General features: G+C 42.7%; 1 protein-coding gene across 1 annotated transcript; it reads left to right on the top strand.

Annotated features, from left to right (window-relative positions):
* Positions 1–36: 36 nt before the first annotated feature.
* WDR12 (WD repeat domain 12) lies at positions 37–22,347 on the top strand. The gene is made up of 13 exons (XM_006273505.4): positions 37–268; positions 742–836; positions 4,556–4,650; positions 6,256–6,362; positions 7,511–7,626; positions 9,510–9,664; positions 11,091–11,136; positions 14,785–14,870; positions 15,063–15,203; positions 15,346–15,451; positions 16,470–16,602; positions 18,235–18,307; positions 19,244–22,347. The coding sequence occupies exons 1-13, from the start codon at positions 228–230 to the stop codon at positions 19,319–19,321; spliced, it is 1,272 nt and encodes a 423-aa protein (XP_006273567.1). The 5' UTR covers positions 37–227; the 3' UTR covers positions 19,322–22,347.
* The last annotated feature ends 1,966 nt before the right edge of the window (positions 22,348–24,313 follow it).

The following is a 24,313-nucleotide window of genomic DNA, read 5'->3' as shown; positions in this document are numbered from 1 at the left end:
CTGCGCGAGGGCGGGCCCGAGGCTCCGCGTGTGCTCCGCGGGCTGTCCCCGCGCTGCGGGAGGGTGGATCTGCCCTGGGCCTTTAACGACAGGCGCGACGAGCTGCTTGCGGGACTGTTGATCCGCGTCGCCGCCTGGGCCCGGGCGAGCGAGCGCGCGCGGCTCTACTGCACGCGGGGCCGGCGCGGTCTTGAGCCGCCTGCCGCCGACTGGGACCGCTCGCGGCCATGGCCCAGCTGCAGGCCCGGTTCCTCACGGACAACCAGAAGTGAGTGCGGGGCGGGAGCGCGGCGTGGGGCGGTCCTGGTCCCGCTCCCGGCGGGGCCCGAGCACGGGCAGGCGCCGTCAAGGGGCAGCCGGGTGTGGGAGCCGAGGTGGTACCTCTTTTGCCCTGGTCTCCTGCCCATAGGAGTCGCAGCATAAAACCCTAGAGCCGCCTCGATGCTGCTTGCACACAGGCGCCTTGTGGTCCCTGCAGGACGTGTAGATATACCCAGTGGCCTGATGCTGCATCTGCTGGGTCACGTCCGTGTGAGAGGCGCTCCAAAAATCTTGGCAAAGGGTAGGGGCAAGTCGTGGGGTCCAACCACGTGAATATTGGCTTTGTTCGCTACAGGGGTGATGGACTACTGAAGAAAAGACACGGGACTGTAACAGCAACTAATGAATTTGCTTTCTGCTTGTTGCGTGGTTTTTGTCTGCGTGTCTGAAAAGTTCATCCTGATTTTTTTTTCTCTGTAGGTACGTAGTAGACGATGTTCCATTCTCCGTCCCCGCCGCCTCGGAAATCGCTGACCTCAGTAACGTCATCAATAAATTGCTGGAAGCTAAAAATGGTATGTACTTAGAAGGTAACTTACTAATTTGAGAAGACATAGCTAGGAACACGCTGATGTATTCAGAATCTCTTCTTAAGAACCTGTACTGTAGAGCAGTGGTTTTCCACCTTTTTTTATTTCCGGACCCTTGCTGAATCTCGTGAGGTTCAACAAGGACAAGTCCTGCACTTAGGATGGAAGAATCCTATGCACTGGTACAGGCTGCACAGCAGCTCTGCAGAAAAGGACCTGGGGGTTACAGTGATCAGGAGTCTGAATGTGAGCCAAGAGGTATGTATGCCCTTGTCGCGAAGAAGGCTAACTGCGTACTGGGCTGCATTGGTAGGAGCAGTGGCAGCAGATTGAGGGAAGTGATTATTCCCTTCTAGTGAGCACTGGTGAGGCCATATCTGGAGTACTGTGTCCAGCTTTGGTGCCCCCACTACAGAAAAGATACGGACAAATTGGAGAGTCCAGCAGAGGGCGACAGAAATGGTGAGGGGTCTGGGGGACATGACTTAATGAGGAAAGACTGAGGGAACTGGGCTTATTTAGTCTAGAGAAGAGAAGATGAATTTAGACTGTTCTGCATGGTGACAGATAACAGAACAAGGAGCAGCAGTCTTAGGTTGCAGTAAGGGAAGTTTAAGTTAGATATTAGGAAGAGTTTTCTCATTAGGAGGGTAGTAAAACTCTGGAACAGGTTACCCAGAGTGGTGGTGACAACTCCATCCCTGGAGGTTTTTAAAACCCGCCTAGATAAAGCTTTGGCTGGGATGATCTAGTTGGGGATGGTCCTGCTTTGAGCAGGGGCAGTGGTGACATGTAGGGGGTGCACGTGCACTCCCTGAGAGCGCTGGTGCACCCCCTGACAGGCTACGCTCCCTGCTTAGGCGACGGGTAGGCAGGAGCACTGGTGCCCCCCCCGCAAGCGCTGGCTAGGGAGTGGGAGTGCCAGATGAAATGCCGCAGCCACTACCAGTAGCACCATGGCCAGTTTGCAGTTGGTGCGATCAGCCGTGGGGGGACCCTGCCTCTGGTCAGTAAGATTAGCTGCGGGGGGGGGCATGTCTGTCGTCATTCTCCCCCCCCCCCCCCCCCCCCCCCCGGCCACTAAGGTGGCACTAGTTGCCCATGAGCAGGGGACTGGACTAAATGACCTCCTGAGGTCCCTTCCAACACTAACTTTCCATGATTGTGTACCCATTTGGAAATCTTGAATGGAAGTGTGGACCCCTTTGTAGTCTAAGCATGGGTATTCACATGCTTTTGATTGATCACAGTAATCTTTTGAAGACTCCTTTGACATAGTCTGCAGACCCCCATGGGTCCGTTGACCACAAGTTGAAAACCACTGCTACAGAGATTTAAATTAGAAGGGTCTGGATCCTACAACAGTTTATGCATATGAATAAAGTTAAGTACACATATAAGCCTTTGCAAGTTATATTAGATACGAACCACTAGTTACATCAAAGATCACCAAATTCCCTATAAATACTCATGAGGGAAAATAGTTGTCATTCCTGTATTTGTGTGACTATACCTGCCTTACGTGGAATGTAACAGTTCCTTGGTATTGTACAATGGTCGTTGAAAATGTAGATCCGGCAAGAGTGTCCATGCAGATGAACCTTTGCTTCCCTGCAGAGTTTCACTTAAGTGAGTGGAACTGTGTGCATACAGAAGGGACCAGTTGCGCAGAACTGATTGTAGGCAGGATTGGGACAATCCAGAGTGTAAGACACACAGACACTTCTGTCCTTCTTTATAGTCTGCAAGCTTTGTCTTCATTTTGTTAGTGGGGTCCTGAGGTAGTGTTGGGGGCATATTCAAAATAAAACCAATAATAAAACTTTCTGAGGCATCAAATTAAAGGAGAGATGAGAAATGGAAACAAAAAAAATAATTCAGTTCGCTGCCTAAACAATAAAATCTTGCAATATGAGCTGAAGCTCACCAGAGTTCAGTTGTGGTGTGCAAGCCAACAGAGAATACAAGTTTCAAGGGCTGAATAACCCAATTCCAGGTATTAACTACTGAAATGTTTGAGCAGATGTGAATGGACGTGGTCTTTCAAATAACTCTCTCTCCATCCAAAAAGGGCTTTATATTGTTTCTAGCCTCTGGCATTAAATGTGTGTTGTATTCTCCAATTACCCATAACATTTTGAAGGTGTGCATTAAAGACTGAATGTTTAAAGCTAAGAGTTCTTCAGAGGCTACCCCTCCTGGTGGTGATTACAGTGGTCCCACCTTGATGTTGATGAAGAATAGCAGTAACAAACTCTAAAGACATTCATGAATCGCATCCGCTACTGTATATCCAGGTGCATTTAGGGGACATGGGCAGGATTCCATGCACATAACAATATTGAAGGCAAGATATGCTTTCTGAATCTGAGAGGAGTACCTTACCTTAAAACAGGGATCAGCAACCCCTGGCCAGAGTATGACGTGAGGCCATTTTCCTTGGCGTGCCACAGCCGGCCTGGGCTCTGGGCAGCTGCCACCAGCCACAGAGCCCAGGCTGCTCACAGCAGGCGGCTGGGAGGCTGCAAGCAACCTGGGCTCTTGTAGGCAGCTGCTGCCCAGAACCTGGGCCAGCTGCAACTGGGAGGCTACAAACAGCTATGCCATGCTCCACAGCCCTAGCACCAGGTCTGTGGCTGCAGTGGCTCCAGCACATGGCCGGGAACGGACCCAAGGGCACAGTGCAACCCTGGCACCACCCCTGCTGTCTGCCCAGAAGCGCACGTGCAGCTGCTGCTGCCACAGAACTGGTGCTGCGGAGTTCAGCACAGCTGTTTACAGCCTGGCTGCCACCTGCTATAGCTGCCCAGAGTCTGGGCTGGCTGTACCAGGCATCTGCTGCAAACTGCTGCACTGGATTCCCCAACCCGGCTTTGTGCTGGTGGCAGCTGCACCTTGGGATGGACAGCAGGGGAGGGACCAGAGTTGTGCTGCCCCAGACCCTTTTCTGGCTGTGGACCCAGAAGCACACATGCAGCTACCACCATGGAGTTGGTACCAGGGCTGTGGAGCCTGGTGCAGCTGTTTGCAGCCTGCCACCGCTGGCCCAGGCTCTGGGCAGCTGCAGCAGGTGGTTGGCAGGCTGCAAACAGTTGTGCCAGACTCCAGAGCCCCAACACCAGCTGTGGCAGCAGCAGATACATGCACGCTTCACAGCACATGGTGAGGAAGGGGCCCAGGCAGAACAACCCTGGCCTCTCCCCTGCCATCTGCCCAGAAGCATACATGCAGCCACTGCCAACAAGGAGGATCGGGCCCCTCACAGCACTGACTTTGGCACGCCGAGCCAAGGCATGGGTGGAGGTTTGGGTGTTTTTGGAACTCCAGCCTGTCCCCTGCCTTTAAATAGTTTACTTTGATATGAACTTACAAAGATTTTATGTATTTGGTAGAGTGATGGTGAAAAATGAACTATAAAATAACAGGATTAAGAAATACAGCTTTGCTTTACAGCCCTCTCTTTGTCTTGATTGCTTATTACCACTCTAAGTGGAACTGCCAAAATGCTGCTTAAAATATTCTGTGGATATTTGTTATAATCCTATTGAGTACAGTTGTATCTGGAAAAAGAAGCTGGCATTGCATTTAATTTAAATGAAATGTTGGCTTCATTTTCTAAAAACTGCCATTGCTGAATCCTTTTCTTGAGAGTATGAATTAAGTTATGATATACTAAAACTAATTGTTTCTCTCGGTTTCCTCAGAGAACCACAAATATGTGGAATTCGACTTCCTTATCAAAGGCCAATTCCTGCGTATGTCATTGGTCAAACACGTAGAACTGGAAAACATTTCAACAGTAAGTCATGCTCGCTTTCTCTGGACCTCACTGTAGGACAACAGAATTTAAAAGATTCTAGGTAGTTTACTTGGTTCAATTCAGGTTTCAAAGTTCAACTTTCCACCCCATGCCTTGCTTACTCTGATATGTAAAGGTGACCTAATTCTGAATATTCTGCTTATTTTCCTTTCTTAGTGTTCTTTCACTTCTGCAGGAATACAGATTATTTCCCATTTTTTCCTTCTGATGTGCTTGCAGTTCATAAGAATCTAGTTCTGCAGACACTTAAGGATGTCTATAATTTTACTCATTTTAGTCATTGATTTCAATGGGACTGCTTCCCGAGTAAAGTTACCCTCACGTTTAAATGTTTGTAGGATTGGCCTCTTAAGGCGTGTCTACACATGCATTTGATCTGGGATCAGTTTACTCAGGAGTAAACTACTCATAAGTAAACGTTCCCGGGCAGGGAAGTGGGAGCAGATTGTGCTAATGGCAACAAACTGCTCCCACTTCGTGGGACCCTCCAATGGGCCCCTGCTGCCACCAGTGGGAACTCTAAGGCTCCCTCTGGGTGCTAGCCAAGGGGCTGGCAGGGAGCACCAGGCCAGAAGACATCTGTCTCCTGCCCGGACTGGGACATTACATCCTGCCCCAGGAGGCTGCCTGCTGCTGGGGCAGGGACAATGTCCTCCTAGGCCTGGCTCCCTGATCAGGGGCAGGGGATTTAGAAAGAGCTGCAGGGGAGGGGCAGGTCCCAGCTGTCTGCCCCAATCTACTGGTGGGGCAGCAGGCTGGGATCTACCCCACCCCTGCAGCTCTTTCCAAGCCCCATGCCTCATTCATCCGATCAGGGCACAGGGCTGAAACCTGGCCCTAACCAAGACTGTTCCCAGCCCCCCACCCCACATGTGGGGTGGAGGCTGGGGAGCTTGTTCCCTGCTCAGCTCCTGCGGGCGCGGGTGAAGCTTGGTGGGTAACAGGCTGGGGAGCTTGTTCCCCACTCAGCTGCACGAGTGCAGAACTGGGTGGGGAACAGGCTGGGCAGCAAGCTCCCTAGCCTGTTCCTTGCCCAGCTCCTCACTCCTAGAGCCAGGTGGGGAACAGAATGGGAGGTGTGGAGTTCCCAACTGGCAGGGCAAAGGGACATAGTCCCTGCCCGGGCTTTGGTGGTGGAGCCCACCCCAGCAGCAGAAAACTCCCAGGGGCAGGGAGCAATCTCCTGCCCCCTAGTGGCCGGCTGAATGGGAGCAGATTTGCTCCTGGTCATGCATCTACACAAGCCCTACTGCACCATTACTAATTGCAAGTAAATTTGCTACTTGCATTTGCAGGTAGTTAATTTACTCTTGATTAGTAAGGTCCTGATATTGCTACTATCTGCTTGATGTTCAGTTGTGCATATTTTTGTCTGTCATGGAGTCAGGGCTGCCTATAATCCTATTTATAGTAGTAACTCAAATTTTGTGGCAGAGAAGAGGTTTACAACTATATGGAGGGCAGGATGCTTGTATAGTCAAGATCTTGGGCTGATCAGTTGGACTGTATTTTTGCTGCTGAAAAAACAGAAATAAGAAAAACAAGTCCCCCAAACTGACCATATTTTTGTCTTTGAGAGTTTAGGAGGAAGTGGTAGAAATTGAGTATGTGGAGAAGTACACGGCACCTCAACCTGAGGAGTGCATGTTCCATGACGACTGGATTAGTTCTGTGGAAGCTACTGAAGAATGGTATCGGCCAGTCTTACATTTCCAATTTTTGTCCTGTTCTCAGTAACTGATGCTATAGTTCTCTGTTTATTGGTGCCCTCTCCCTCTCCCATTTCTGCCTTTTTTTTAAGCTGGTATTTCTGCCTGTCAGGTTTAGATGGATCATACAGCTGGGAAAGTAGCTGAAGTTTGAATAGCTATTTGTTACCTTGAGGGCGCATCTACACATTGCTATGGCTCCATGCTTTAGTACTTCCTTTTGGAAGTACTTATATCAAAATACTTCCTCTTGGAAGTACTAAAGCATGGCGCAGTATGGATGGTTACTGTGCTGTGTGCATGGTTAAGCCTCTACATCACTGTAGCAATGCACTACACCCAGAGAGCATGTCACTACGTTGCAGTAGGGTGACATGTAAATGTGCCCTAAAAGTAACTTTAACCCAAGTGGAAAATTACCATGGTTAGGAGAGGAGGAGTCAATATTGATTGTATACATTAATATTAATAAATGCTACTCAGTGTTTTTGTTTCTTTAAACTTATTAATTAAAACCATTCATATTTCAAATATAATGTCGATGTAATGATGACAAATATAATTATCTGACACCTTACCTAAAGTACTTTTAAAAAATTCAGAAGAAAAAGGTAACCATGCCATTAATCCTTTCTATTGTATATTTCCAGATCTTATATTCACTGTTGACTGTACTGAGAATCCTCTGTTAATTAGAGAATCTCAAAGCACTTTCAAACCATTAATCATAAGATATTATCAAGTACAAAGTATTAATAATAATTTTATAATAATTGGTTCTGACCTAGATATAACGCTTCAGAATTCATATACAAGATGTTCAATATTCATACTTATCTCTCCTTTCTTTCTTTTTCCTTTATTTTTCATCTGAAAGTCTGCATGTTTTAATGCTGTACTTAATAGGAAAGTATAAGCTTTATTGAATAAAATGTCATTTTTTTCAGTATTTGCAAATAAGCCTTTTTGCATTCAAAGGGGACAAAGTTTGCTATCAAGAGCTATTTTTCTTTATTCACATTTTTCAATTGGTTATTGGCTAATATTGTCCAAGATCCTCACAGAAATAATGTCCTATGAAGCAGCATTAGCTGCAAAGATAAACATGTTTCACCTTTTATATCCTGCAGGATTTTAACTGGCTCTTATGATCACACTGCTCGAATATGGTCTCTAGAAGGAAAACCCATCATGACTATTGCTGGGCACACAGAAGTTGTGAAAGATGTGGCATGGGTCAAAAAAGGTCAGTACATTACCTTCTGATTTGGAGAGAGATTAGATTAAAATTTATCAAAACAAAACAAACACCACCCACCGCGCGCGCGCCGCTCCCCCCCCCCCCGCTCCCCCCCCCCGGAAAAAAACCCCCAAACAAACCTTCGATGCTTATAGTTATTGTAAGCACTCCGTTATAAGCAGAGATCCAGGTTTTCAGTTTCCCACAGGGAAAAAAACACCTATTTTTCTCTCTCAGCTGAGAATAGTGCAAATTTTTCATTTTAACAGAGAAACACACACATTTTCCACTTTTGCAAAGAGCTGTCTGCAGGCTGGCAGAGTCCTGTCTGCAAGGGGCTGAGGAGAGCAGGAGGAGGGTGGTCAGTTAAGGGGCGTCTTGTGCATGCTCACCCATGCATGTGGCAGGTGGGGGTGGAATTGAGGACCCTATAGGGAGGGAGGGAGTTGGGCAGGGCTGGGGATGCTGCCCATCCTAGGCAGTGCATGAGGCTTGGGGCTGGGGCTAGAATGTGCAGCCACAGGTCCTGGGCAGGGAGTGGGATGGGGTTGTGGGCCTCGTCTGGAGGGCCAGGAGGCTGGCTCCCTGCCACTGAATGCATTTCCAAGGGGGTCAGAGGGGTATGTGCCCCCCAGATCTGTGCACAGGGCAGGGGTGGACTGCCCACTGCAGGTTTGGGCTCCCCATCCCGCTGCCCTGCCCTTGGGGCCTCCATGGCCCAGTGGGTAGGACCCTCCACAGCAGGGCTGGACAGGAAGGCTCAGTGCTGCTGCTGCAAGCCCCACACCACCATGGCAAGGTGCCTCTGGCCCTCCTGGCAGCAGCAGGGGTGGTGGCATGGAGTTGTGCCCCTTGCTGCTCCCAGGTGGGCAGGGGGCGCCTCGCCATGGCAGCACCAAGCTTCCCTGCCCTGCTCTGCCATGATACACTGGGTCTTACCCACTGGGCCACAGAGGCCCCAGGCAGAGGGCAGCAGGGCAGGGAGCTCAAGCCTGCAGACCGCATTCACCCCCCACCACGGGCTCTGCTCCAGCCTTAATACCCATGGAGGAGAGGGAAGGGGAGCTAAGACCTGTGCTCTGCTCCACTGCAGCAGCAGCCGGCTCCCACAGGCAACAGCCAGGGCTTGGGCGCTGCTGTAAAGGGCTGCGGACCTGGGTTCCTGGCCCCATAGCCCTGGCAGCTGGGAGCCCCCTCTGGCAGGGCTGGGGGCTGTGGGGTTACTGTGGGTGGGCAGTGAGGGGCACCACAGGACTGGGGGCTGTGGCTTGAGAGTGAGGGACCTGGACCTATATCCTGGTGACTGAAGGGGGAAGGGGGAGCTCTGATTTTCCATGATAAAAAAAACCCAAAATCAAATACCAAAATGTATAGGTACTTAGAATTTATTTTATTATAGTGATTGAGGCACTGGTAGGCTTCCAACTTGCTTTAAAATTATAAATATATCAATAAAACATTGTGTTCAATTGCTACCTATATATATAGTGGTGTTTCATTTTAATCATGGATTTTGAGTTTTTTTAATCTGAGAATTTACAATTCTCTCTCTTTTTTGGGTTTTTTGTTTGTTTGTTTGTTTAAATCAGAGAATTTGCAGTTTTTAAACTGAGAAAACCAGGAACCTTGGTCATAAGTTAGAAACTGAATAATCACCTCATTAATGCAATCCCTTTATGAAGTCAAAAGCCATATTTTTAAAAATGATCATATCTTCTAATAATTGTTTAACTGTTTAAATACTGCTAAAATTAACTCTGGGCACTTTTCATGGTACTTACAAATTTAGAGTCTTACATTGGGTCATTTCTATACATTCTGTAAAAGTTTTTTAAAAGGACTGCTGTAAGTGGATTTATATAGGAGTATTTGCTTTCTTCCTTCCTCAGATAGTTTGTCATGCCTGCTACTTAGTGCATCTATGGATCAGACTATCCTGCTATGGGAGTGGAATATAGAAAGGAACAAAGTGCAAGCCCTGCATTGCTGCAGAGGACACTCTGGAAGTGTTGACTCTATTGCTGTTGACTGCACAAGAACAAAAGTAAGTTATTTGCAGGGGAAGGTCTTTGTTGAGTTAGTGACCTACGTGTTGTGTGTAGATTGCATACATATATACTTTCTTATTATCTACATACATATTGATCATTGTATATTATCAAGGATTGGAAATGCATCCTGTTAGTATATGTCTGTGCATTAATGGGAGATATCAAGACTTTTATAAATTAGTGATAACATAGCATTTGATGTAAAAATGTGCTATATTGGAAAGACTCGCATAGTTCCCAGAGTTGCACATACAATCTGATGGTAGCTTCAGATATTGACACTGCTTTATTGAGTTACGCAGTTAATTGGGCTTTTAGGAGTAGAGCTGTGCAAAATATTTTCAGTGTATAGTATTTTTGTTAGAAAATACATGTTTTGTTGTACTGGAATTATTTGTGAATTTTACCCAAATTTACTAAATGGATTCAGATGGGGAAAGTTTTTCACAAAACTGGGAGGAGAAAAAGAAGATCATTCATCTTATTCACTAGCTACAGCACTCCACCCTGTCTGTAGGGGTCTTAGGTTAAATTTTCCCTTCTGGGTGAGGAGAATTGAACCCACCTCCCAAAAGAGTTTCTTAACCACCAGGTTCCAATATTCAGGATTAGCAGAGCTCTCATTCTCTCCATCACCACTGCTCTACTTTATGCCAATAATTCAAATACAGATTCATGGGATTAAGGCTGAAACCCAGGTATCTCACTTTTAACCTGAGTGTCCTAACCACCAGGCCAGGGAAACACTCACCCTGACTTGCTGCTTATTGCAGGGGTGGGCAAAATGTGGCCCGCCAGGCTGGTCCGTGGGGCCCCTAAAAAATTAAGAAAATTAATATTTATCTGCCCCTGGCTGCCTATCATGCAGCCCTCGTTAGCTTGCCAAAACTCAGTAAGCGGCCCTCTGCCCAAAATAATTGCCCGCCCCTGGCTTATTGGGAAATAAGGTATACAAATTGGAGCAGCTCAAACAGGAGGCATGGTGGAACACCCGTATCAGAATATTTCCTATCCAAGTGATTTGGATACATACCTGAAAGATATAATGAAACATTGGTTCAAACTGCATCATTTTCCTTCCTTGGAGTCTGTGGGGATTCACTAAACTTAATGTAACATTTAGGTCAAGTGAAATGAAGTCTTATTCAGGTTTTGTTTTTGCAAAAAAAAAGTTACATCTAGTCCAATCTGAACCAAAGTGTTTGTGCTTTTTGATTTGGCAGCCAATCCAAAAAATGAACTAATTGCACAGCCTTGTTTAGGAGTGAAAAGAGAAGAGTCCAGGGCAACTCATCCATTTTTTGATTCATCGTACAATAAAATGTATGGGTGAACATTTTGTGGCAGGATTACTTCCTATGGCTTCTGAGAGCTAGTTGGATTTTTATTTTTTTTTAATAGACATTTCTATTTATCTAGCTCTGCAGTGGATCTTGGGATAAGATGTTAAAAATCTGGTCTGCAGGTAAGATTTATTACTAAACCTTCTCCAGAATTCTTGCCATCTTGAATTTTAAAATGATTCTGAAAGCTCTGTAAAAACTGAAAGTGAATATTTAACTTTTTCTTTTATTAACAAATCTAAGTGAAAATGTCAGCTTCTTTCAGGCGAGTTATATAAAAAGCCCTAGCTCTTTAAAATATGATACAACCAATTATTCAATTACACCAGAAAGTCATATTTTCAAATGCTACAGCTTGTATATAACTTTCATTTAGAATGTAAGAAATGCCTGGTTTTGTATTTAACTTTGGTTATTGTAGTTTAGTTGCTTCTGAGCTGTTTTGTGGATTAAGATCTGTCAACAGCCCCAGTAAATCTGAGGCCCCAATTCTGGAAACTCTTATAGATATGCTTAAGTTTGCTATTGTGATGATGATTGATTTCAGTGAAATTCTTTATATTCATGGTAATAAACTTAAGCATGGCTGTATACATTTTTGCCGGGTCTAATTTTTTTAATGTAGATTATTTTGGAGCAACAATAGCTGCACTTGGATTGTGATATAGATTTCAGTTTTAACAGGAACTTTAAAGCATTATGCTACAATCTCAGTGAAGTGGCAAAAGCTAAATCATAAAATATAAACTTTGAGCACTATTTATCTTTTTTGGTGGTCTGATGAAAAAATAAGTTAGGTTAATGCAGAAAGAACAGAACGAGTTAAAAAGACTACCCCTTTCATCCATTTTGCATTGGATTGTGTAGCCCCTTCCTGACAGTTTTGCAAAAAATTAAAAAACATTCTGGGACCTGTTCCTTGTCCATATGGTTTCTCTCCGTATGCTGATTCCTAACATATCAGTAGTATGATGTTTGTATTTATATTTACAACAAATTGTTAACCATAATAACAAAAAGATAACTAGTAAAATGAAGTCACTGAACCTTAATTTGACAAATCTACCATGACAAGAGAGGTATCTCTTGCAATGTGGGGGAGAGAATTGCAAGAGGTAGATTTGTGCAAGGTAGCAAGCATTAACCAGATATTAAGTTAGTGTGTTCCAGGACTGAGTACTGTGTTCAGCTGTGTCTAAACCAAGAAGTTCCCTATTTTCTAACCCAGCAAAATGCCCTGGCATGATTACTGTGTATATATGCATTTCTTTTCTCAATATAAAACCATTGACTTCAAACATATTCTGGACTCTAATATTTTTACAGAATAATATCTAGAAAGAAGTGGAGCTTGCAGAGTTTAACCAGAAGTTATATGTGAAATTCATAGGAGTTTATTAGAGATACAACAATGTATCAATCGCATATTGAATCGGCACTGATAACAGGAAAATTAACATTATTGCCAATTGGCTTTTTTTGGCTGGTGTAGCCGATACTAGCACTGATAAATGCCGCATGCATGCATGCAGCTGCACACATGCATAGGGCCACGAATGCAGCTAGGCAGCTTGGAGTGCAGCATCCAGCTGGTAAGTCTGTGGAGGGAAGGGGCTTCGGAGGGAGTGGGGCAGGGGCAGGTGATGCCCAACCAGGGCAGTGAAAGCAACCCTGCTGGGAGTGGAACGGAGTTGCAGGAGGCTTGTCTGGAGGGCGTAGGGGGAGGGTGGGGCAGGAGAGCTCCAGCCTCTTCCGGGGGGGGGGGAGCCGCAGCACTAGGAGGGGTAGCTACAGGGTGGACTAGCCACCCCAAAATTCCCTGTAGCCACTCCTTCCAGCCCCTCCACCCAGCCCTTGGCCCTGAGCCTACAGCGGGCAGCCCATCCTCACCCCAAGCACAAATCTGAGGGAGCACATGCCCTGCATGCCTCACCCACACTCCCTGGATAAGCCATTCAGAGCTGCGCCCCGCCCTAGGGTCGCATTCACTGTCTTGGCTGGGCAGTGCCTGCCCCAGCCCCCACCCCACTCTGTCCCTCATTGTGGGGGCCTCGATCTGTACCCCGCCCCCCACATGCCCCTTTCCCCCACAGACTTACCAGCTGGATGCTGCTCTCCAGGCTGCCCAGCTGCATTCCTGTAAATCGGCTATCAGATCGGTATTGGCTGATATGGCCATCGGTATCGGCCAAGAAAATCTTTATTGGTGCTCCCCTCGTTTTAATAATTTATTTGCTGCTTTTCCTGCAATAGTGGACATTTGGTCACCTTAAACAGATTATGGCTTTTATCCATATACAGATCTCACAGTTTAGCCAAAGAGCATGCTGTCTTAACACTCATCGGAGTACTAGTTGGATGTGCATACACGCTACAGCAAAAGCTCTGTTATCTGTCATCCCCCAGGAATGGGGGATGCTGGTTAATCAGATATGCACCGTTTGGTGCACTCCCTGGCATCAGTGTGCCAGGACAGGGAATGGGGCCCCGTGCAGGCTGCTGTGCCATGGGCTGAAGAAGTAGTGAAGTGAAGAAAAAGAAGAACTCGGCTCATGGCGGTGAAACCGGAAGTGGGACTTCCGGTTTTGCTTTTGCCGCATCTCTCAGATGCTAGTAAGTGGAGCTTTCCAGTTGATAAAGTGCTGGATAACACAGCTTTTACTGTAGTTACTCTGAGGTAGAAGGTTGGGAATTTACTGCATGTTGGCTATTCCATAATAACTGTGCATGCTTTTGTTTTTCATTGGGCACATCTACACATGCCCCAATAGTGCAGTTTTTACTGCGCTGATGTTTAGCACTTGCTTTAGGAAGTACTATATAATGGCACATAACAGCTGCTACTGTGCTGTCCCAGCAGTGCACAGTTATTTTTAGCAGCTACATCGCTGTAGCCATGCACTATAGCAAGGTAGCTTATCGGTACAGCAACATAACAACAGCATCATGTTTTGTGCCCACCAACGGTATGTTGCCATAGCACATTGCTATAGCAACATAGCATCATGTGTAGATGTACCCATTGAGGGCCAAGTTACTCAAGTTTAGCTTCCGTCTACCACAGTGGGAACATGCACACAGGTGGTTATCATAAAGCATCTGATGCTTTGTAAAGTCCTATCCGTTTTTTACCTCTTGATAATTTGTTCGTGTGCACATGTCCTTAGCTATCATGTGGCTGATAACTGCCTACAGCTGTTTTCTTTTTTTATTTCCCCCTCCATTCCCAAAATATTTTTGACACATTTTAGCATTTAATCAGCTTTGAAGTCTTGCAGTTATTACCTCTCCCTTCCTATTCTTTTATTTGCATCCTGAATTGTGGGATAATCTCACTAAGCTGATCCTCTCAGAAATATAAGATACCTATCCAGGTTCCCTACTCCAACTGACTGTCACTGTTTCCTTGCATAATACCTGTTTATATTTAGCCTGTATCTTTAAACGTGTGTCTGCTGTCTGTTTGTGTACTTTCAGCTTTAAAATAGTGAATACACATGCAATATAGGATGGATGTACTGTGAGTTTTCCTATGAGGAAGGATAGCTTTATTAAGGAATTCAACTGGGATTTTGGAAAGGTCACAATCCATTTGTTTTAAGTGCACCATGTGTAAAGCAACAATACTAATCTAGGAGTATTGAGCATAAATACATTCATATCTGGAGGGCTAGTGGATTCTGTGGTCATGGGGACATACAACAACTTAGATAGATAGAAAAATTCTTCAGCTTGATTTATTAAAGCTCTGGGATTTGTTTCTGTCATAGTACCTACAGATGAAGAGGATGAAGTGGAAGAAGCAACAAACAGACCAAGAAAGAAGCAGAAAACTGAACAACTTGGACTGACAAGGGTATGGTTAAGTTAGAAGTTGCATGGAAATTCAGTTGAAAAGCATGGCATTATCAGTTTCTCTTTTGCTAAATATATCTGAAGAAAAGTTTCTGTTGGAATTTCTGCCACTGAATTTACATTAACATTAATGAAATAATGGGCTTTTCTCCTTTTAACTAATCCAGGTTTTTTTCTCATCCTTAATTTATAGACTCCCATGGCAACCCTCTCTGGTCATACAGAAGCCATCTCCTCTGTGCTGTGGTCAGATGCTGAAGAAATTTGCAGTGGATCATGGGACCACACAATTAAGTTATGGGATGTTGAAACAGGAGGTCTCAAATCAACTTTGGTGAGATACAGTATCCAATGCATGAAGCTGATAGGATTTTTTGACAAATTCCTGTCTGCTGTAACTCATCTCAGATTAGATTAAGAACTTTTACAAGGATGAAGAGTTGGTCCTATTTCATAGCTGAATTTTTCTTATGCAGACAGGAAATAAAGTGTTTAACTCTATCTCCTACTCACCGCTATGTCGGCGTCTCGCATCTGGGAGCTCTGACAGACATATCAGACTGTGGGATCCCCGCAGCAAAGGTAAACTGAAGGAACATTGACATTCTGCATTCTCTAATTTGTCTCCATTTAATGTGTTTCAAGAGATGTACATTTAAGTTTGATATTGCATGTAGTAGGGTTTTCTAAGCATGAATACCATTTAGCTAAAATATGACAGGAACAATGAAGGCTGAGGAAAGCTGTATGAACTAGGGTCTGCTACGTACCATAACCTATAGTCATAGGAGCATGCTTGTTCTAAGTGGTGAGAAGCCATCATTCCTTCCCTGCTGACCAGAGTAGTAGCTTGTACTTGCTTGGTTTTTCATATTATTTATGCTCTTTGTCTTTTGGTCCATGCTTTTTTCATTTCTTAGAAGTTACCTTGGAAAACTAATCTAATCTTTCTTTTATGTTATTTTCCCCCTATTTAATCTTAAAAGTTATCTAAGTAACAGCTGTGAAACCTAAAGTTACTATTTATAAAATAAATGCAACTGTCTTGCTGGCATGTCTAAGTCTTCAGTAGGAGGGACCTTTTTTAGAAGTGCAAGCGTAGCTGATCCCATATCTATCCATTTTTAGATTTCTCACAGAGTCTCATAAGGTTGCCAGTCATTGCAATTCAGGATATAGATTGAGATTACCATATTCATTTCATAGACAGAAATTCTATTTAGTTTATACAAATATAGGCCAGATTTAAACATATTATCTAGAGATAAGACTCTCTTATCCCAATCCTAATACTTTGAGTTGTTCATTACTTTTCAAAGAAATCCTTCAGAAGTGAAGATAATCTCTGTATAATAATAACAACATGATGAGTTTTGGTTTCTTGTTCTCTCTATAGGAGCTTATATTGCTTTCATGTCTTTGTTTTAATATCTCTGGCTTTTCTCTGAAAAGTTCATGTGGAATGCTAAAAGCAAAAATAATTACCCAAAACTCATATACATTAATCTTTACTGTCTTGCTGTATCTTGTAAGGATCATAAACTGACCTGTTGTGGAAATCTGAAGTCGGGGTTTACAGAATTTCTGTTTCTCTGTCCAGACGGCTCCTTGGTTCTCCTTTCTCTGACCTCTCACACTGGTTGGGTCATGTCTGTTAAGTGGTCCCCAACACATGAGCAACAGCTGATCTCAGGCTCTCTAGACAACGTTGTCAAGCTATGGGACACAAGAAGGTAAAAAATGTTCTTGACACATTCACAGATAACACTTGCAGGTTCAAGTACTTTAATATACATTGAAAATATACCAGGCAGTTAAATGGAGATTCTCCTGCAGTTTATGAAATGCCTGAAGCAATTGGAGAACAGGTGTATATAGTGGAGGGCAAGATGCACTTCTATCTAGTGCATGCCAAATCTGTCTTGCCATTCTTATCAGGTATCTTATCTTCCAACACAGGATTTTTATGACAATAAAAATTGAATTAATGAGACTGGCGGGGAGGTTTCATTAACAAAATTGCTAGTAGGTTTGAGAATCAGGGAATCAATGTTGCTATTCCAACAAGATTTTTAGGAGTAGTACATGTTCTCTCTCTCTCACTTCAGGAAGAGCTTAACATTACATGCAGTTTGACTTGCTCCATATGAGACTCGTCTGCAAGGAGAGGTTGGTTTGTATCTTGAGATGTGCAGAAGCGAGACGTCTAAATTAAGCTTGAAAGGGAAAGTATCAAAGGGAACCAAATAGCCTATGATTTGAGTGCATAATCAAGTCTTTTATTTAAAAAAAAAAAAAAAAAAAGGCTCTGTACCTTATAATCTCATTTAACTAGGTACAGGCAGGTGAAAATATTTCTGCATTTCCTTGTAGGGACATAGGAGGGTGGTGATCAACACTCACAGTAATCTGCTTTGTGTTAGAGGTGGTGTCTCAGACTTCATAGACCTGCCTGTATGTGTCTGCTGTTCATGTTACCATACATATCTCCACATAACAGTTCCCAGTAAAGACTTTTTTCAGATTTTTAAATGGTGCTCTACTTCACTTGTATCTAACTGGGGTAGTTAGCCACCATAGAACTATTGCCAATTTTTCCATGGTTATCTGAGCTTTCAGTTTTTTAGGGTGATGCAGTAGTAACAGGACTTATTCATCAAAAGAACAGATAACTTTCTTCTCCTGTTTCTCCCCAGTGACTATAATTCTAAAGTATTGCATAACAGCCAATTATTCAAAATCATTGGTAAGGAAGAAACATGGGATAAGTGTTTGTTCCTGGCTTCCATTTTGAGAAGAAACAAGGCGATAATACCACTACTCAGAGCCTCTTGGGAACTGGCCCTCTTATTCCACAATTCCTCCAGGCTTCCAGAAGGCTGTTCAAAATTTCCTGAGCCACTGCTTTAGATAGCTGCTGAAAACCATTGGCTGAGAACCCAGAAAGCAGTTCAGCTTTGTAATGGTGAAATACAAAGACAGAATACACATGGGGCAAAACTGGAAACAAATGATGTCTTGTACTGACTGCACCACTGGTATCTTGTCCCTATGGTCTGTCATTGATGATTTAGTTTTCTCATGCAGACACAATTTTCTAGAGATATGAGAGAGCATCTGGAACAACTGACTTCTGAATTTAGTGGCTGAATAACCTGCACATGACTTACTTTTTACCACTAATTTCTGTGGAAAAACAATTATCTTTTAAATGTCTACTCTTTTAATAGCATCCTAGTTATTTTCTGTGTGAGAAACAACTTAATATATATTATAAACAATTCTATATATGATATAAATTTATGAAAAGAATTAAGATGCTAAATTATCTTTTTATCTAAATTGCCAAATTGTCTAATTATCAGTTGCAAGGCTCCTCTCTATGACTTGGCTGCTCATGAAGACAAGGTTTTGTGTGTGGACTGGACTGAAGCTGGGGTAAGAACTTAAAGAACAGGACTTCATTCCTTTTAAGAGTGCATGTGTTCTGGGTGAGAAACGTACTAATAATAAGGCTGATATTTAATTTTAAATTAGGCAGTTATAATGTATTTTTGTAACTGGAAACATACACCTGTGTGTGCTGGGCCATGCTTTCCTCTCTTTTATGAGGGATGGAAGAAAGTAGAGCCTTACTTGTATAATGATGGTCTAGGAATGGACAGTATGTGCTGCTATTACATAACCATTTTTCCCCTACATCACTACCATATGGTTCCCTTTCTCCCCTCCATGGAATAATGTGGGAGATCTGCCAAAACATTAGTAGGACAAAGCCAAGAAATGGTAGAAAAGTCACAGCAGCAGCCATTCACAATGATATGTCTGATGATGAAAATGTATTACCTTGAAGCACTGTTTGCTATTCCAGAGACTATGGAGGCTGCCAAGACTCATCCGTATATAGTACCCTTACTAGGAGCTCTACCCCTTCTGTGGAACATTGTCAGGCATGTGAAAGTGGAAGAAAAGATTATCCTTTGGCCTGAACTTTATGGCAGGGTTCCTGTGTGCATTTCTATATAGCCACTACAGACAAAAGAAATTCTTTGCCACAGTTTCAATGGCCTCATTCTTTGGAGAGTAAATTGTGGCAAACCAATACAGATTTAGAAAATGTTTACATAAGCTGCATCTTTCCTTAATTACTTTCAATAGGAAGGTAAGGTGTAGACCATTATTTATGCTGTTGAGCCATTTAAATTAGAGGCGGGGAGGATTGTCACTTGTGTACACACAACCATTGTTCATTACTCCTCACATTCAATTTCAGAGGAAGGACATAACCTGTTAATATTATTTTTAAATAAAAAGCTTAGATGTTGTTCAGATACCAAAACTCGATTTGCCACAACTTCTTTTTTCACACTACAGTTGCTGTTAAGTGGAGGAGCAGACAACAAGCTATATTCCTACAGATATTCAGCAGCAACCTCTGATGTTGGAGCATGAAAATGGATGACAGGAGAATTTTAAAGGGTACTTTGCAGAACTCTCAAGCTTTTGGAAGTCCTCAGATAACAATCTACAGAACGGCATCTGAAAGGAAGTAGCCTTCTAGAAGACTCTTCATCTATTTTGTATCTGAGAGCAATCATTTCTATCTTTTGTATTTGTGGAATAGTAACCTGTATGCATATTTATAATAGAAAAAGGGGAGCAAAACAACCTCACACTTAACTAATCTGAAACTAAAATAAGTTATTTTTCTTGCTTTTTGGCAGGCTTACAAATTTGAATTAAGACTAGACCAAAGAGGACTATTTAAAGAAAATGGAGTGAATTAAAAGTAATGTTTTATTGAGACCTAGAGATGTACTGTTTGCTGGATTAAATTATTTTGTATCTGTTCACCTTTTTTCTTTAATAAATCTTTTATCTAAAAGTTTAGCATATTAGGGTATGAACTCAAGTAGGAAGTGAGCTTCCACAACACCAGTTTGCTTTAGTAGTCATGGAGGTGCTTGCTGGTTACAATGCAAATGATGATAGTCTTAGAAGAACAGTTCACTGTAGATTTTATTGGAAGATGGAATATTCTATTTCCTAGAAATGCTAAGCTACTGTGCACTGAGTCTATACTTTTTAAGAAACATCACTGACTTTTATTGCAAAACACGGTAAAGTTAGCCCATTTAAAATACTATATAGTAATATACATCTAATGGAATATTTTATCGCTATAGAACCTTGATGTGATGTCTCAATAGTGGGGTGGGGCTCCACTCCAAACTGAAGATTTAAAGAATAGCTGACATAATGACTATAGAAGAATGGTTTAATCGCATACATTTATTAAAACTATCTTTTTATAGCTAGAGAATTGGTAGGAATTTCTCAAAAATTAACCTAATACATTACCTTATAAATAATAGTCCTCAGACCATACCATATTCTAGTCTAAATACTCAGAACCCAACACGTTTAGCCATCACCAAAGAATCTCAGTAATAGGATACAAATTCAGCATAATTCTGCTGTAAAAAAGGCGAAGTTAAATGGTTACTCCTCTCCTCTAGCATATTTTCAGACCAGCTAACTGCAACCTATATGGGGGAATATTTCTTTGCAATTTACATGACGTAAGTATGTAGAGCTAACTAGAGTTTGCATAACAACAACTTCATCTTAGAAGTTGGAGAACCACTCACTCATTTTCTGGGAAAGGAGAGTATAAAAATTATCACAAAGCTTTAATGTCTTACAAAATCAATTAAACATCCATTTTCTCTGCTGCTGGAATTATTTCCAGTACAAGGTCTAAGTGGACAACCTTGCACTGTTAGGGTGTTGGACAGAAGAACTCATTATTCTTATGTATTGTTGCATAAACCAACCTGTCACCTCTAAGTCCTTCCCCCAAGTATTTTTATGTAACATAGTAAGCTTAAAATATTAAGTAAATTAAATACTAGATTTGGAGGTCATTAATTGAAATGTGGCCCCTCCCCTGTAGTTGAGTCTAAATTCTGAACAAACTTTAAGCAGGTTGCAGGTCATAAACAAGGCTGATTATACCAACCTAACAGAGGAAACAGAAAGGATCCAGGGGGAGGATCTCTAAACTGTCAGCTGAGCAGTTGGGTTGAACAATGGGAGCTCCTCTACTTTTTAACAATAGGGACATAGGTATAATTAGTAGTGCAGGTATAACTCCCAGTTCTTTTCTTCTTCAGCTTATTTTCCATTTGCTTCATGATATCCATTTCACTCTGTTCTACAGCAACAGCCATACCCTACAGTTTAGTACAGCCAGCAGTTATATTCTTCCTTACTTTCCCCTAAATTAAAAAATACTGTCATTTTACTTCTAATGATATCTAAGATTTAAGTTTACTCTGAAAAATGGAACTAGCAAACATATGTAGTGCTAATCCATGAGCTACTGAGTAGGTTTATTTTTATTTTGTATATCCCATACAGAAAGTGCTGTTTTTCTGTGAGATCCATGGCACTAATCAGAATTTAACATATGTTGTTAACAGATTCCTTCCCACTCTGCTATAAAAATATATATTTCACACTTGTAGATTAAAGGTTTTCACTCATCACATTTGTTCCAAATATGTTCTGGCAATAATTGGTGATCTTCAAATAATTTAAGCAAAAGACACTGATGATTAAGGGAAGGAGAATAAAGAGAGAATTTAGCTACAAAGTTTGTTTATTTTTAATAATTTAAAAATGTGTTGGCACCTTTGTGCCAAGACTTCTTGTAATCCTTACTCAGTCCAAGATGACTAACTTGTGCCTTGACTGAGTAAAAATTGGACTTTTTAGTGGATAGATGGAGAAAAATGGGGAATCAAGGATCCATTTATTTTCATTATTCTTCAGGACCCTTGATGGCATTGTATCTGTGATGCCTAGTATTCTAGCATTAGTAATTAGAAGGACTTTATTTTTTTTAAACTTTTTATTATAACTTGGAAGAGGCGTTTGATATTTGATGATATACTGACAAGGATATTGTAACTGCTGTCAGATTCAATAAACTAGTATATTCTAGCTGTGAACCATTAGAGGCAAATAATATTTGAAAAAAGATATTTTGTCAAAAATATTTAGTCGCATCATTATATCTATTACTATGTTTTACTCAAAGCAGTTGCTGACAGCTGTGTTTCAACACCAGCTTATTAAGAAGTGGTTACGTTACCAACTGTTGTGTCTTTTGTGTTGCCACTCTGAGTGAACTCCAGTTTTACTTACTGTTTATTTTTGTAACTGGCAAACCAGTACCATAACTACACAGTTTAAAAAGTTTAAGCCTATCTGCTTAAGACATAGATGCACAAAAATAAGATTGCATTTTTTTTTTTTTACATTAACCTCTTAAGGTTAAAAAAAAGAATATTTAGAAGGTTGCCCAAGGCCTGCGGTACTAAGAAATGTTAGTTTCATGGAAACTTCACAAATCTAAAATTCTAATTAAAATGTTTTAAGAAGCTGGTTATCCCTTAATACCAGAACCCATATATGGCATTTTGTCTTTTATTTCCAGTAGCAATTTTTGCCAAACTTGTCTTCTGTTTAGGAGGAAGATACCAGGCAGCCCTAAATGCATGTTCAGCTATTGTCTCCAGGTGTGCTGAGAGCTTTGCTTTGTTAATTTCCATTGGCACTAAATGTCAACTCTGATGTTTAAAGAAAGAAAAACAATCCAACAGCTGTTGAGAGCAGAGCTGTGGTATTAACATTAAACTCTGCATTCCTCCAACTTAAGTTATTACATGTTTAAGGCAGTAAGAGAAAATCACTTGCCTTCTACAGTCGCATCACTGGGATGACCTGATGAAGTTGTAAGAAGTCAAACAATACTGTGCTAATTTTAAAAAGTTCTAATTGAAATTAACTAGTTTGGCTTCAAAAGATGATCGCCTATGATCCATTGCATCAACTAATGTCACCAATATTAGATGTAATTATAAGATTTTAGTAACAGATGCATATTTCACTGTAGATGGGTAGTATGACAGAAAAGTTTTAAAGTCCCTGGCACCCCATACTAGACAGAGACCCTATTCTTAAAAAGATCTACCCAGAGCCACCCATCCTAGCCTTTAAACAAGCACCGAACCTCGCCAACCTCATCACCAGAAGCAAACTTCCTCAAGCCCAGAACACACCAAAAGGATCCAGACCGTGCCATGACAAGAAATGCAAAACCTGCCAACACATCTCCACCACCCCCACTATTACTACACCCCACAACAGAGCCATCAGCATCCCAGGATCTTACAGCTGCACCTCCAGGAATGTAGTATACCTCATCCAATGCACCAAATGTCCTGATGGAAGATATGTAGGAGAGACCAGACAACAACTGCGCACCAGAATGAACGCACACCGGAAATCCATCAAAGACAGAAACACCCAATTACCGGTGGGGGCACATTTCTCACAGGAGGGCCACTCTCTCTCCAATCTCTCAGTCCTGATCCTCAAGGGAAACTTACACAACGCTTCCCAGAGACGAGCCTATGAGCTCCATTTCATCAACCTCCTGGATACTAGAGATCATGGACTAAACATAGACATTGGATTTTTGATACATTACAATCTGCCTGGCAACTGACTCCCCAGCGCAGCCCCTGGCTTCTTTACTTTTCATTCCATCCAGGAAGAGCACACACCAACTGCTGCAGCGTCCTTAGCCTGACGAAGGGTTTTTGAACCCAAAAGCTTGCTGAATAACTTTTCTCCAACTATTTGGGTTGGTCTAATAAAAGATATCAAATTCACCCAAGGAACCTTGTCTGCCAAAGTCCCTGGCAGACATTCATTTAATGGTGCAATGGGAACTGATCCCTAATTGCAACAAACATGCATCCTGCTATGCCATGCATGCATGACAGGCCATGTGATCCCAGTTGTATCTTTTCTACTTGCTAGGTAGGGCAAGCAGAGCTGGGGCTCCAACTGCACCAGCAAGTTCAAAGCATGTGGGGGGGAAGTGATCCTCCTGTGCAGCAAATTCACAGGCAGGCCCCTGTAGCCCTACATAGGAGGGTTTGGATGCTCAGCTTTGAGCTTCCACGCAATTAACTTAATGGGCTTTTCCCCTACCTGGCACTTGCAGACCCTTGGGTAGCTCCCACTGGGGAGACTGTTGGCATGGAGACAAGGCTGCTCCCCACCCTCCTATGCCAGTAATCAGCTGATAGTCAGCATAGAGAGGTATTGGGATGACTTGGGGGCAGCCCGGGTGTCACACAGTCATTTTAAGGAACCATGCAAATCATCCACAGAGATGTTCTACATAACGTGGAACATCTCTTGGCTAGTTTCTTCTTATATTGCCAATAAATGGCTGAACATGTGATAGGGTTACTGTTTATAAGATAATACATTAACCACACTATAAATTTAACACTTGCCAGGGTCCTAAAGCTAGTAAAACATAGTATAAGGCAGGAGTGCTCAACCCCCAGCCTGTAGGCC

Source organism: Alligator mississippiensis, chromosome 4, assembly GCF_030867095.1.
Source record: "Alligator mississippiensis isolate rAllMis1 chromosome 4, rAllMis1, whole genome shotgun sequence".
Taxonomy (NCBI): Eukaryota; Metazoa; Chordata; order Crocodylia; family Alligatoridae; genus Alligator; species Alligator mississippiensis.
Note: the sequence above shows the minus strand (reverse complement) of the source record. Positions and strands in the feature narration are given on the sequence as shown.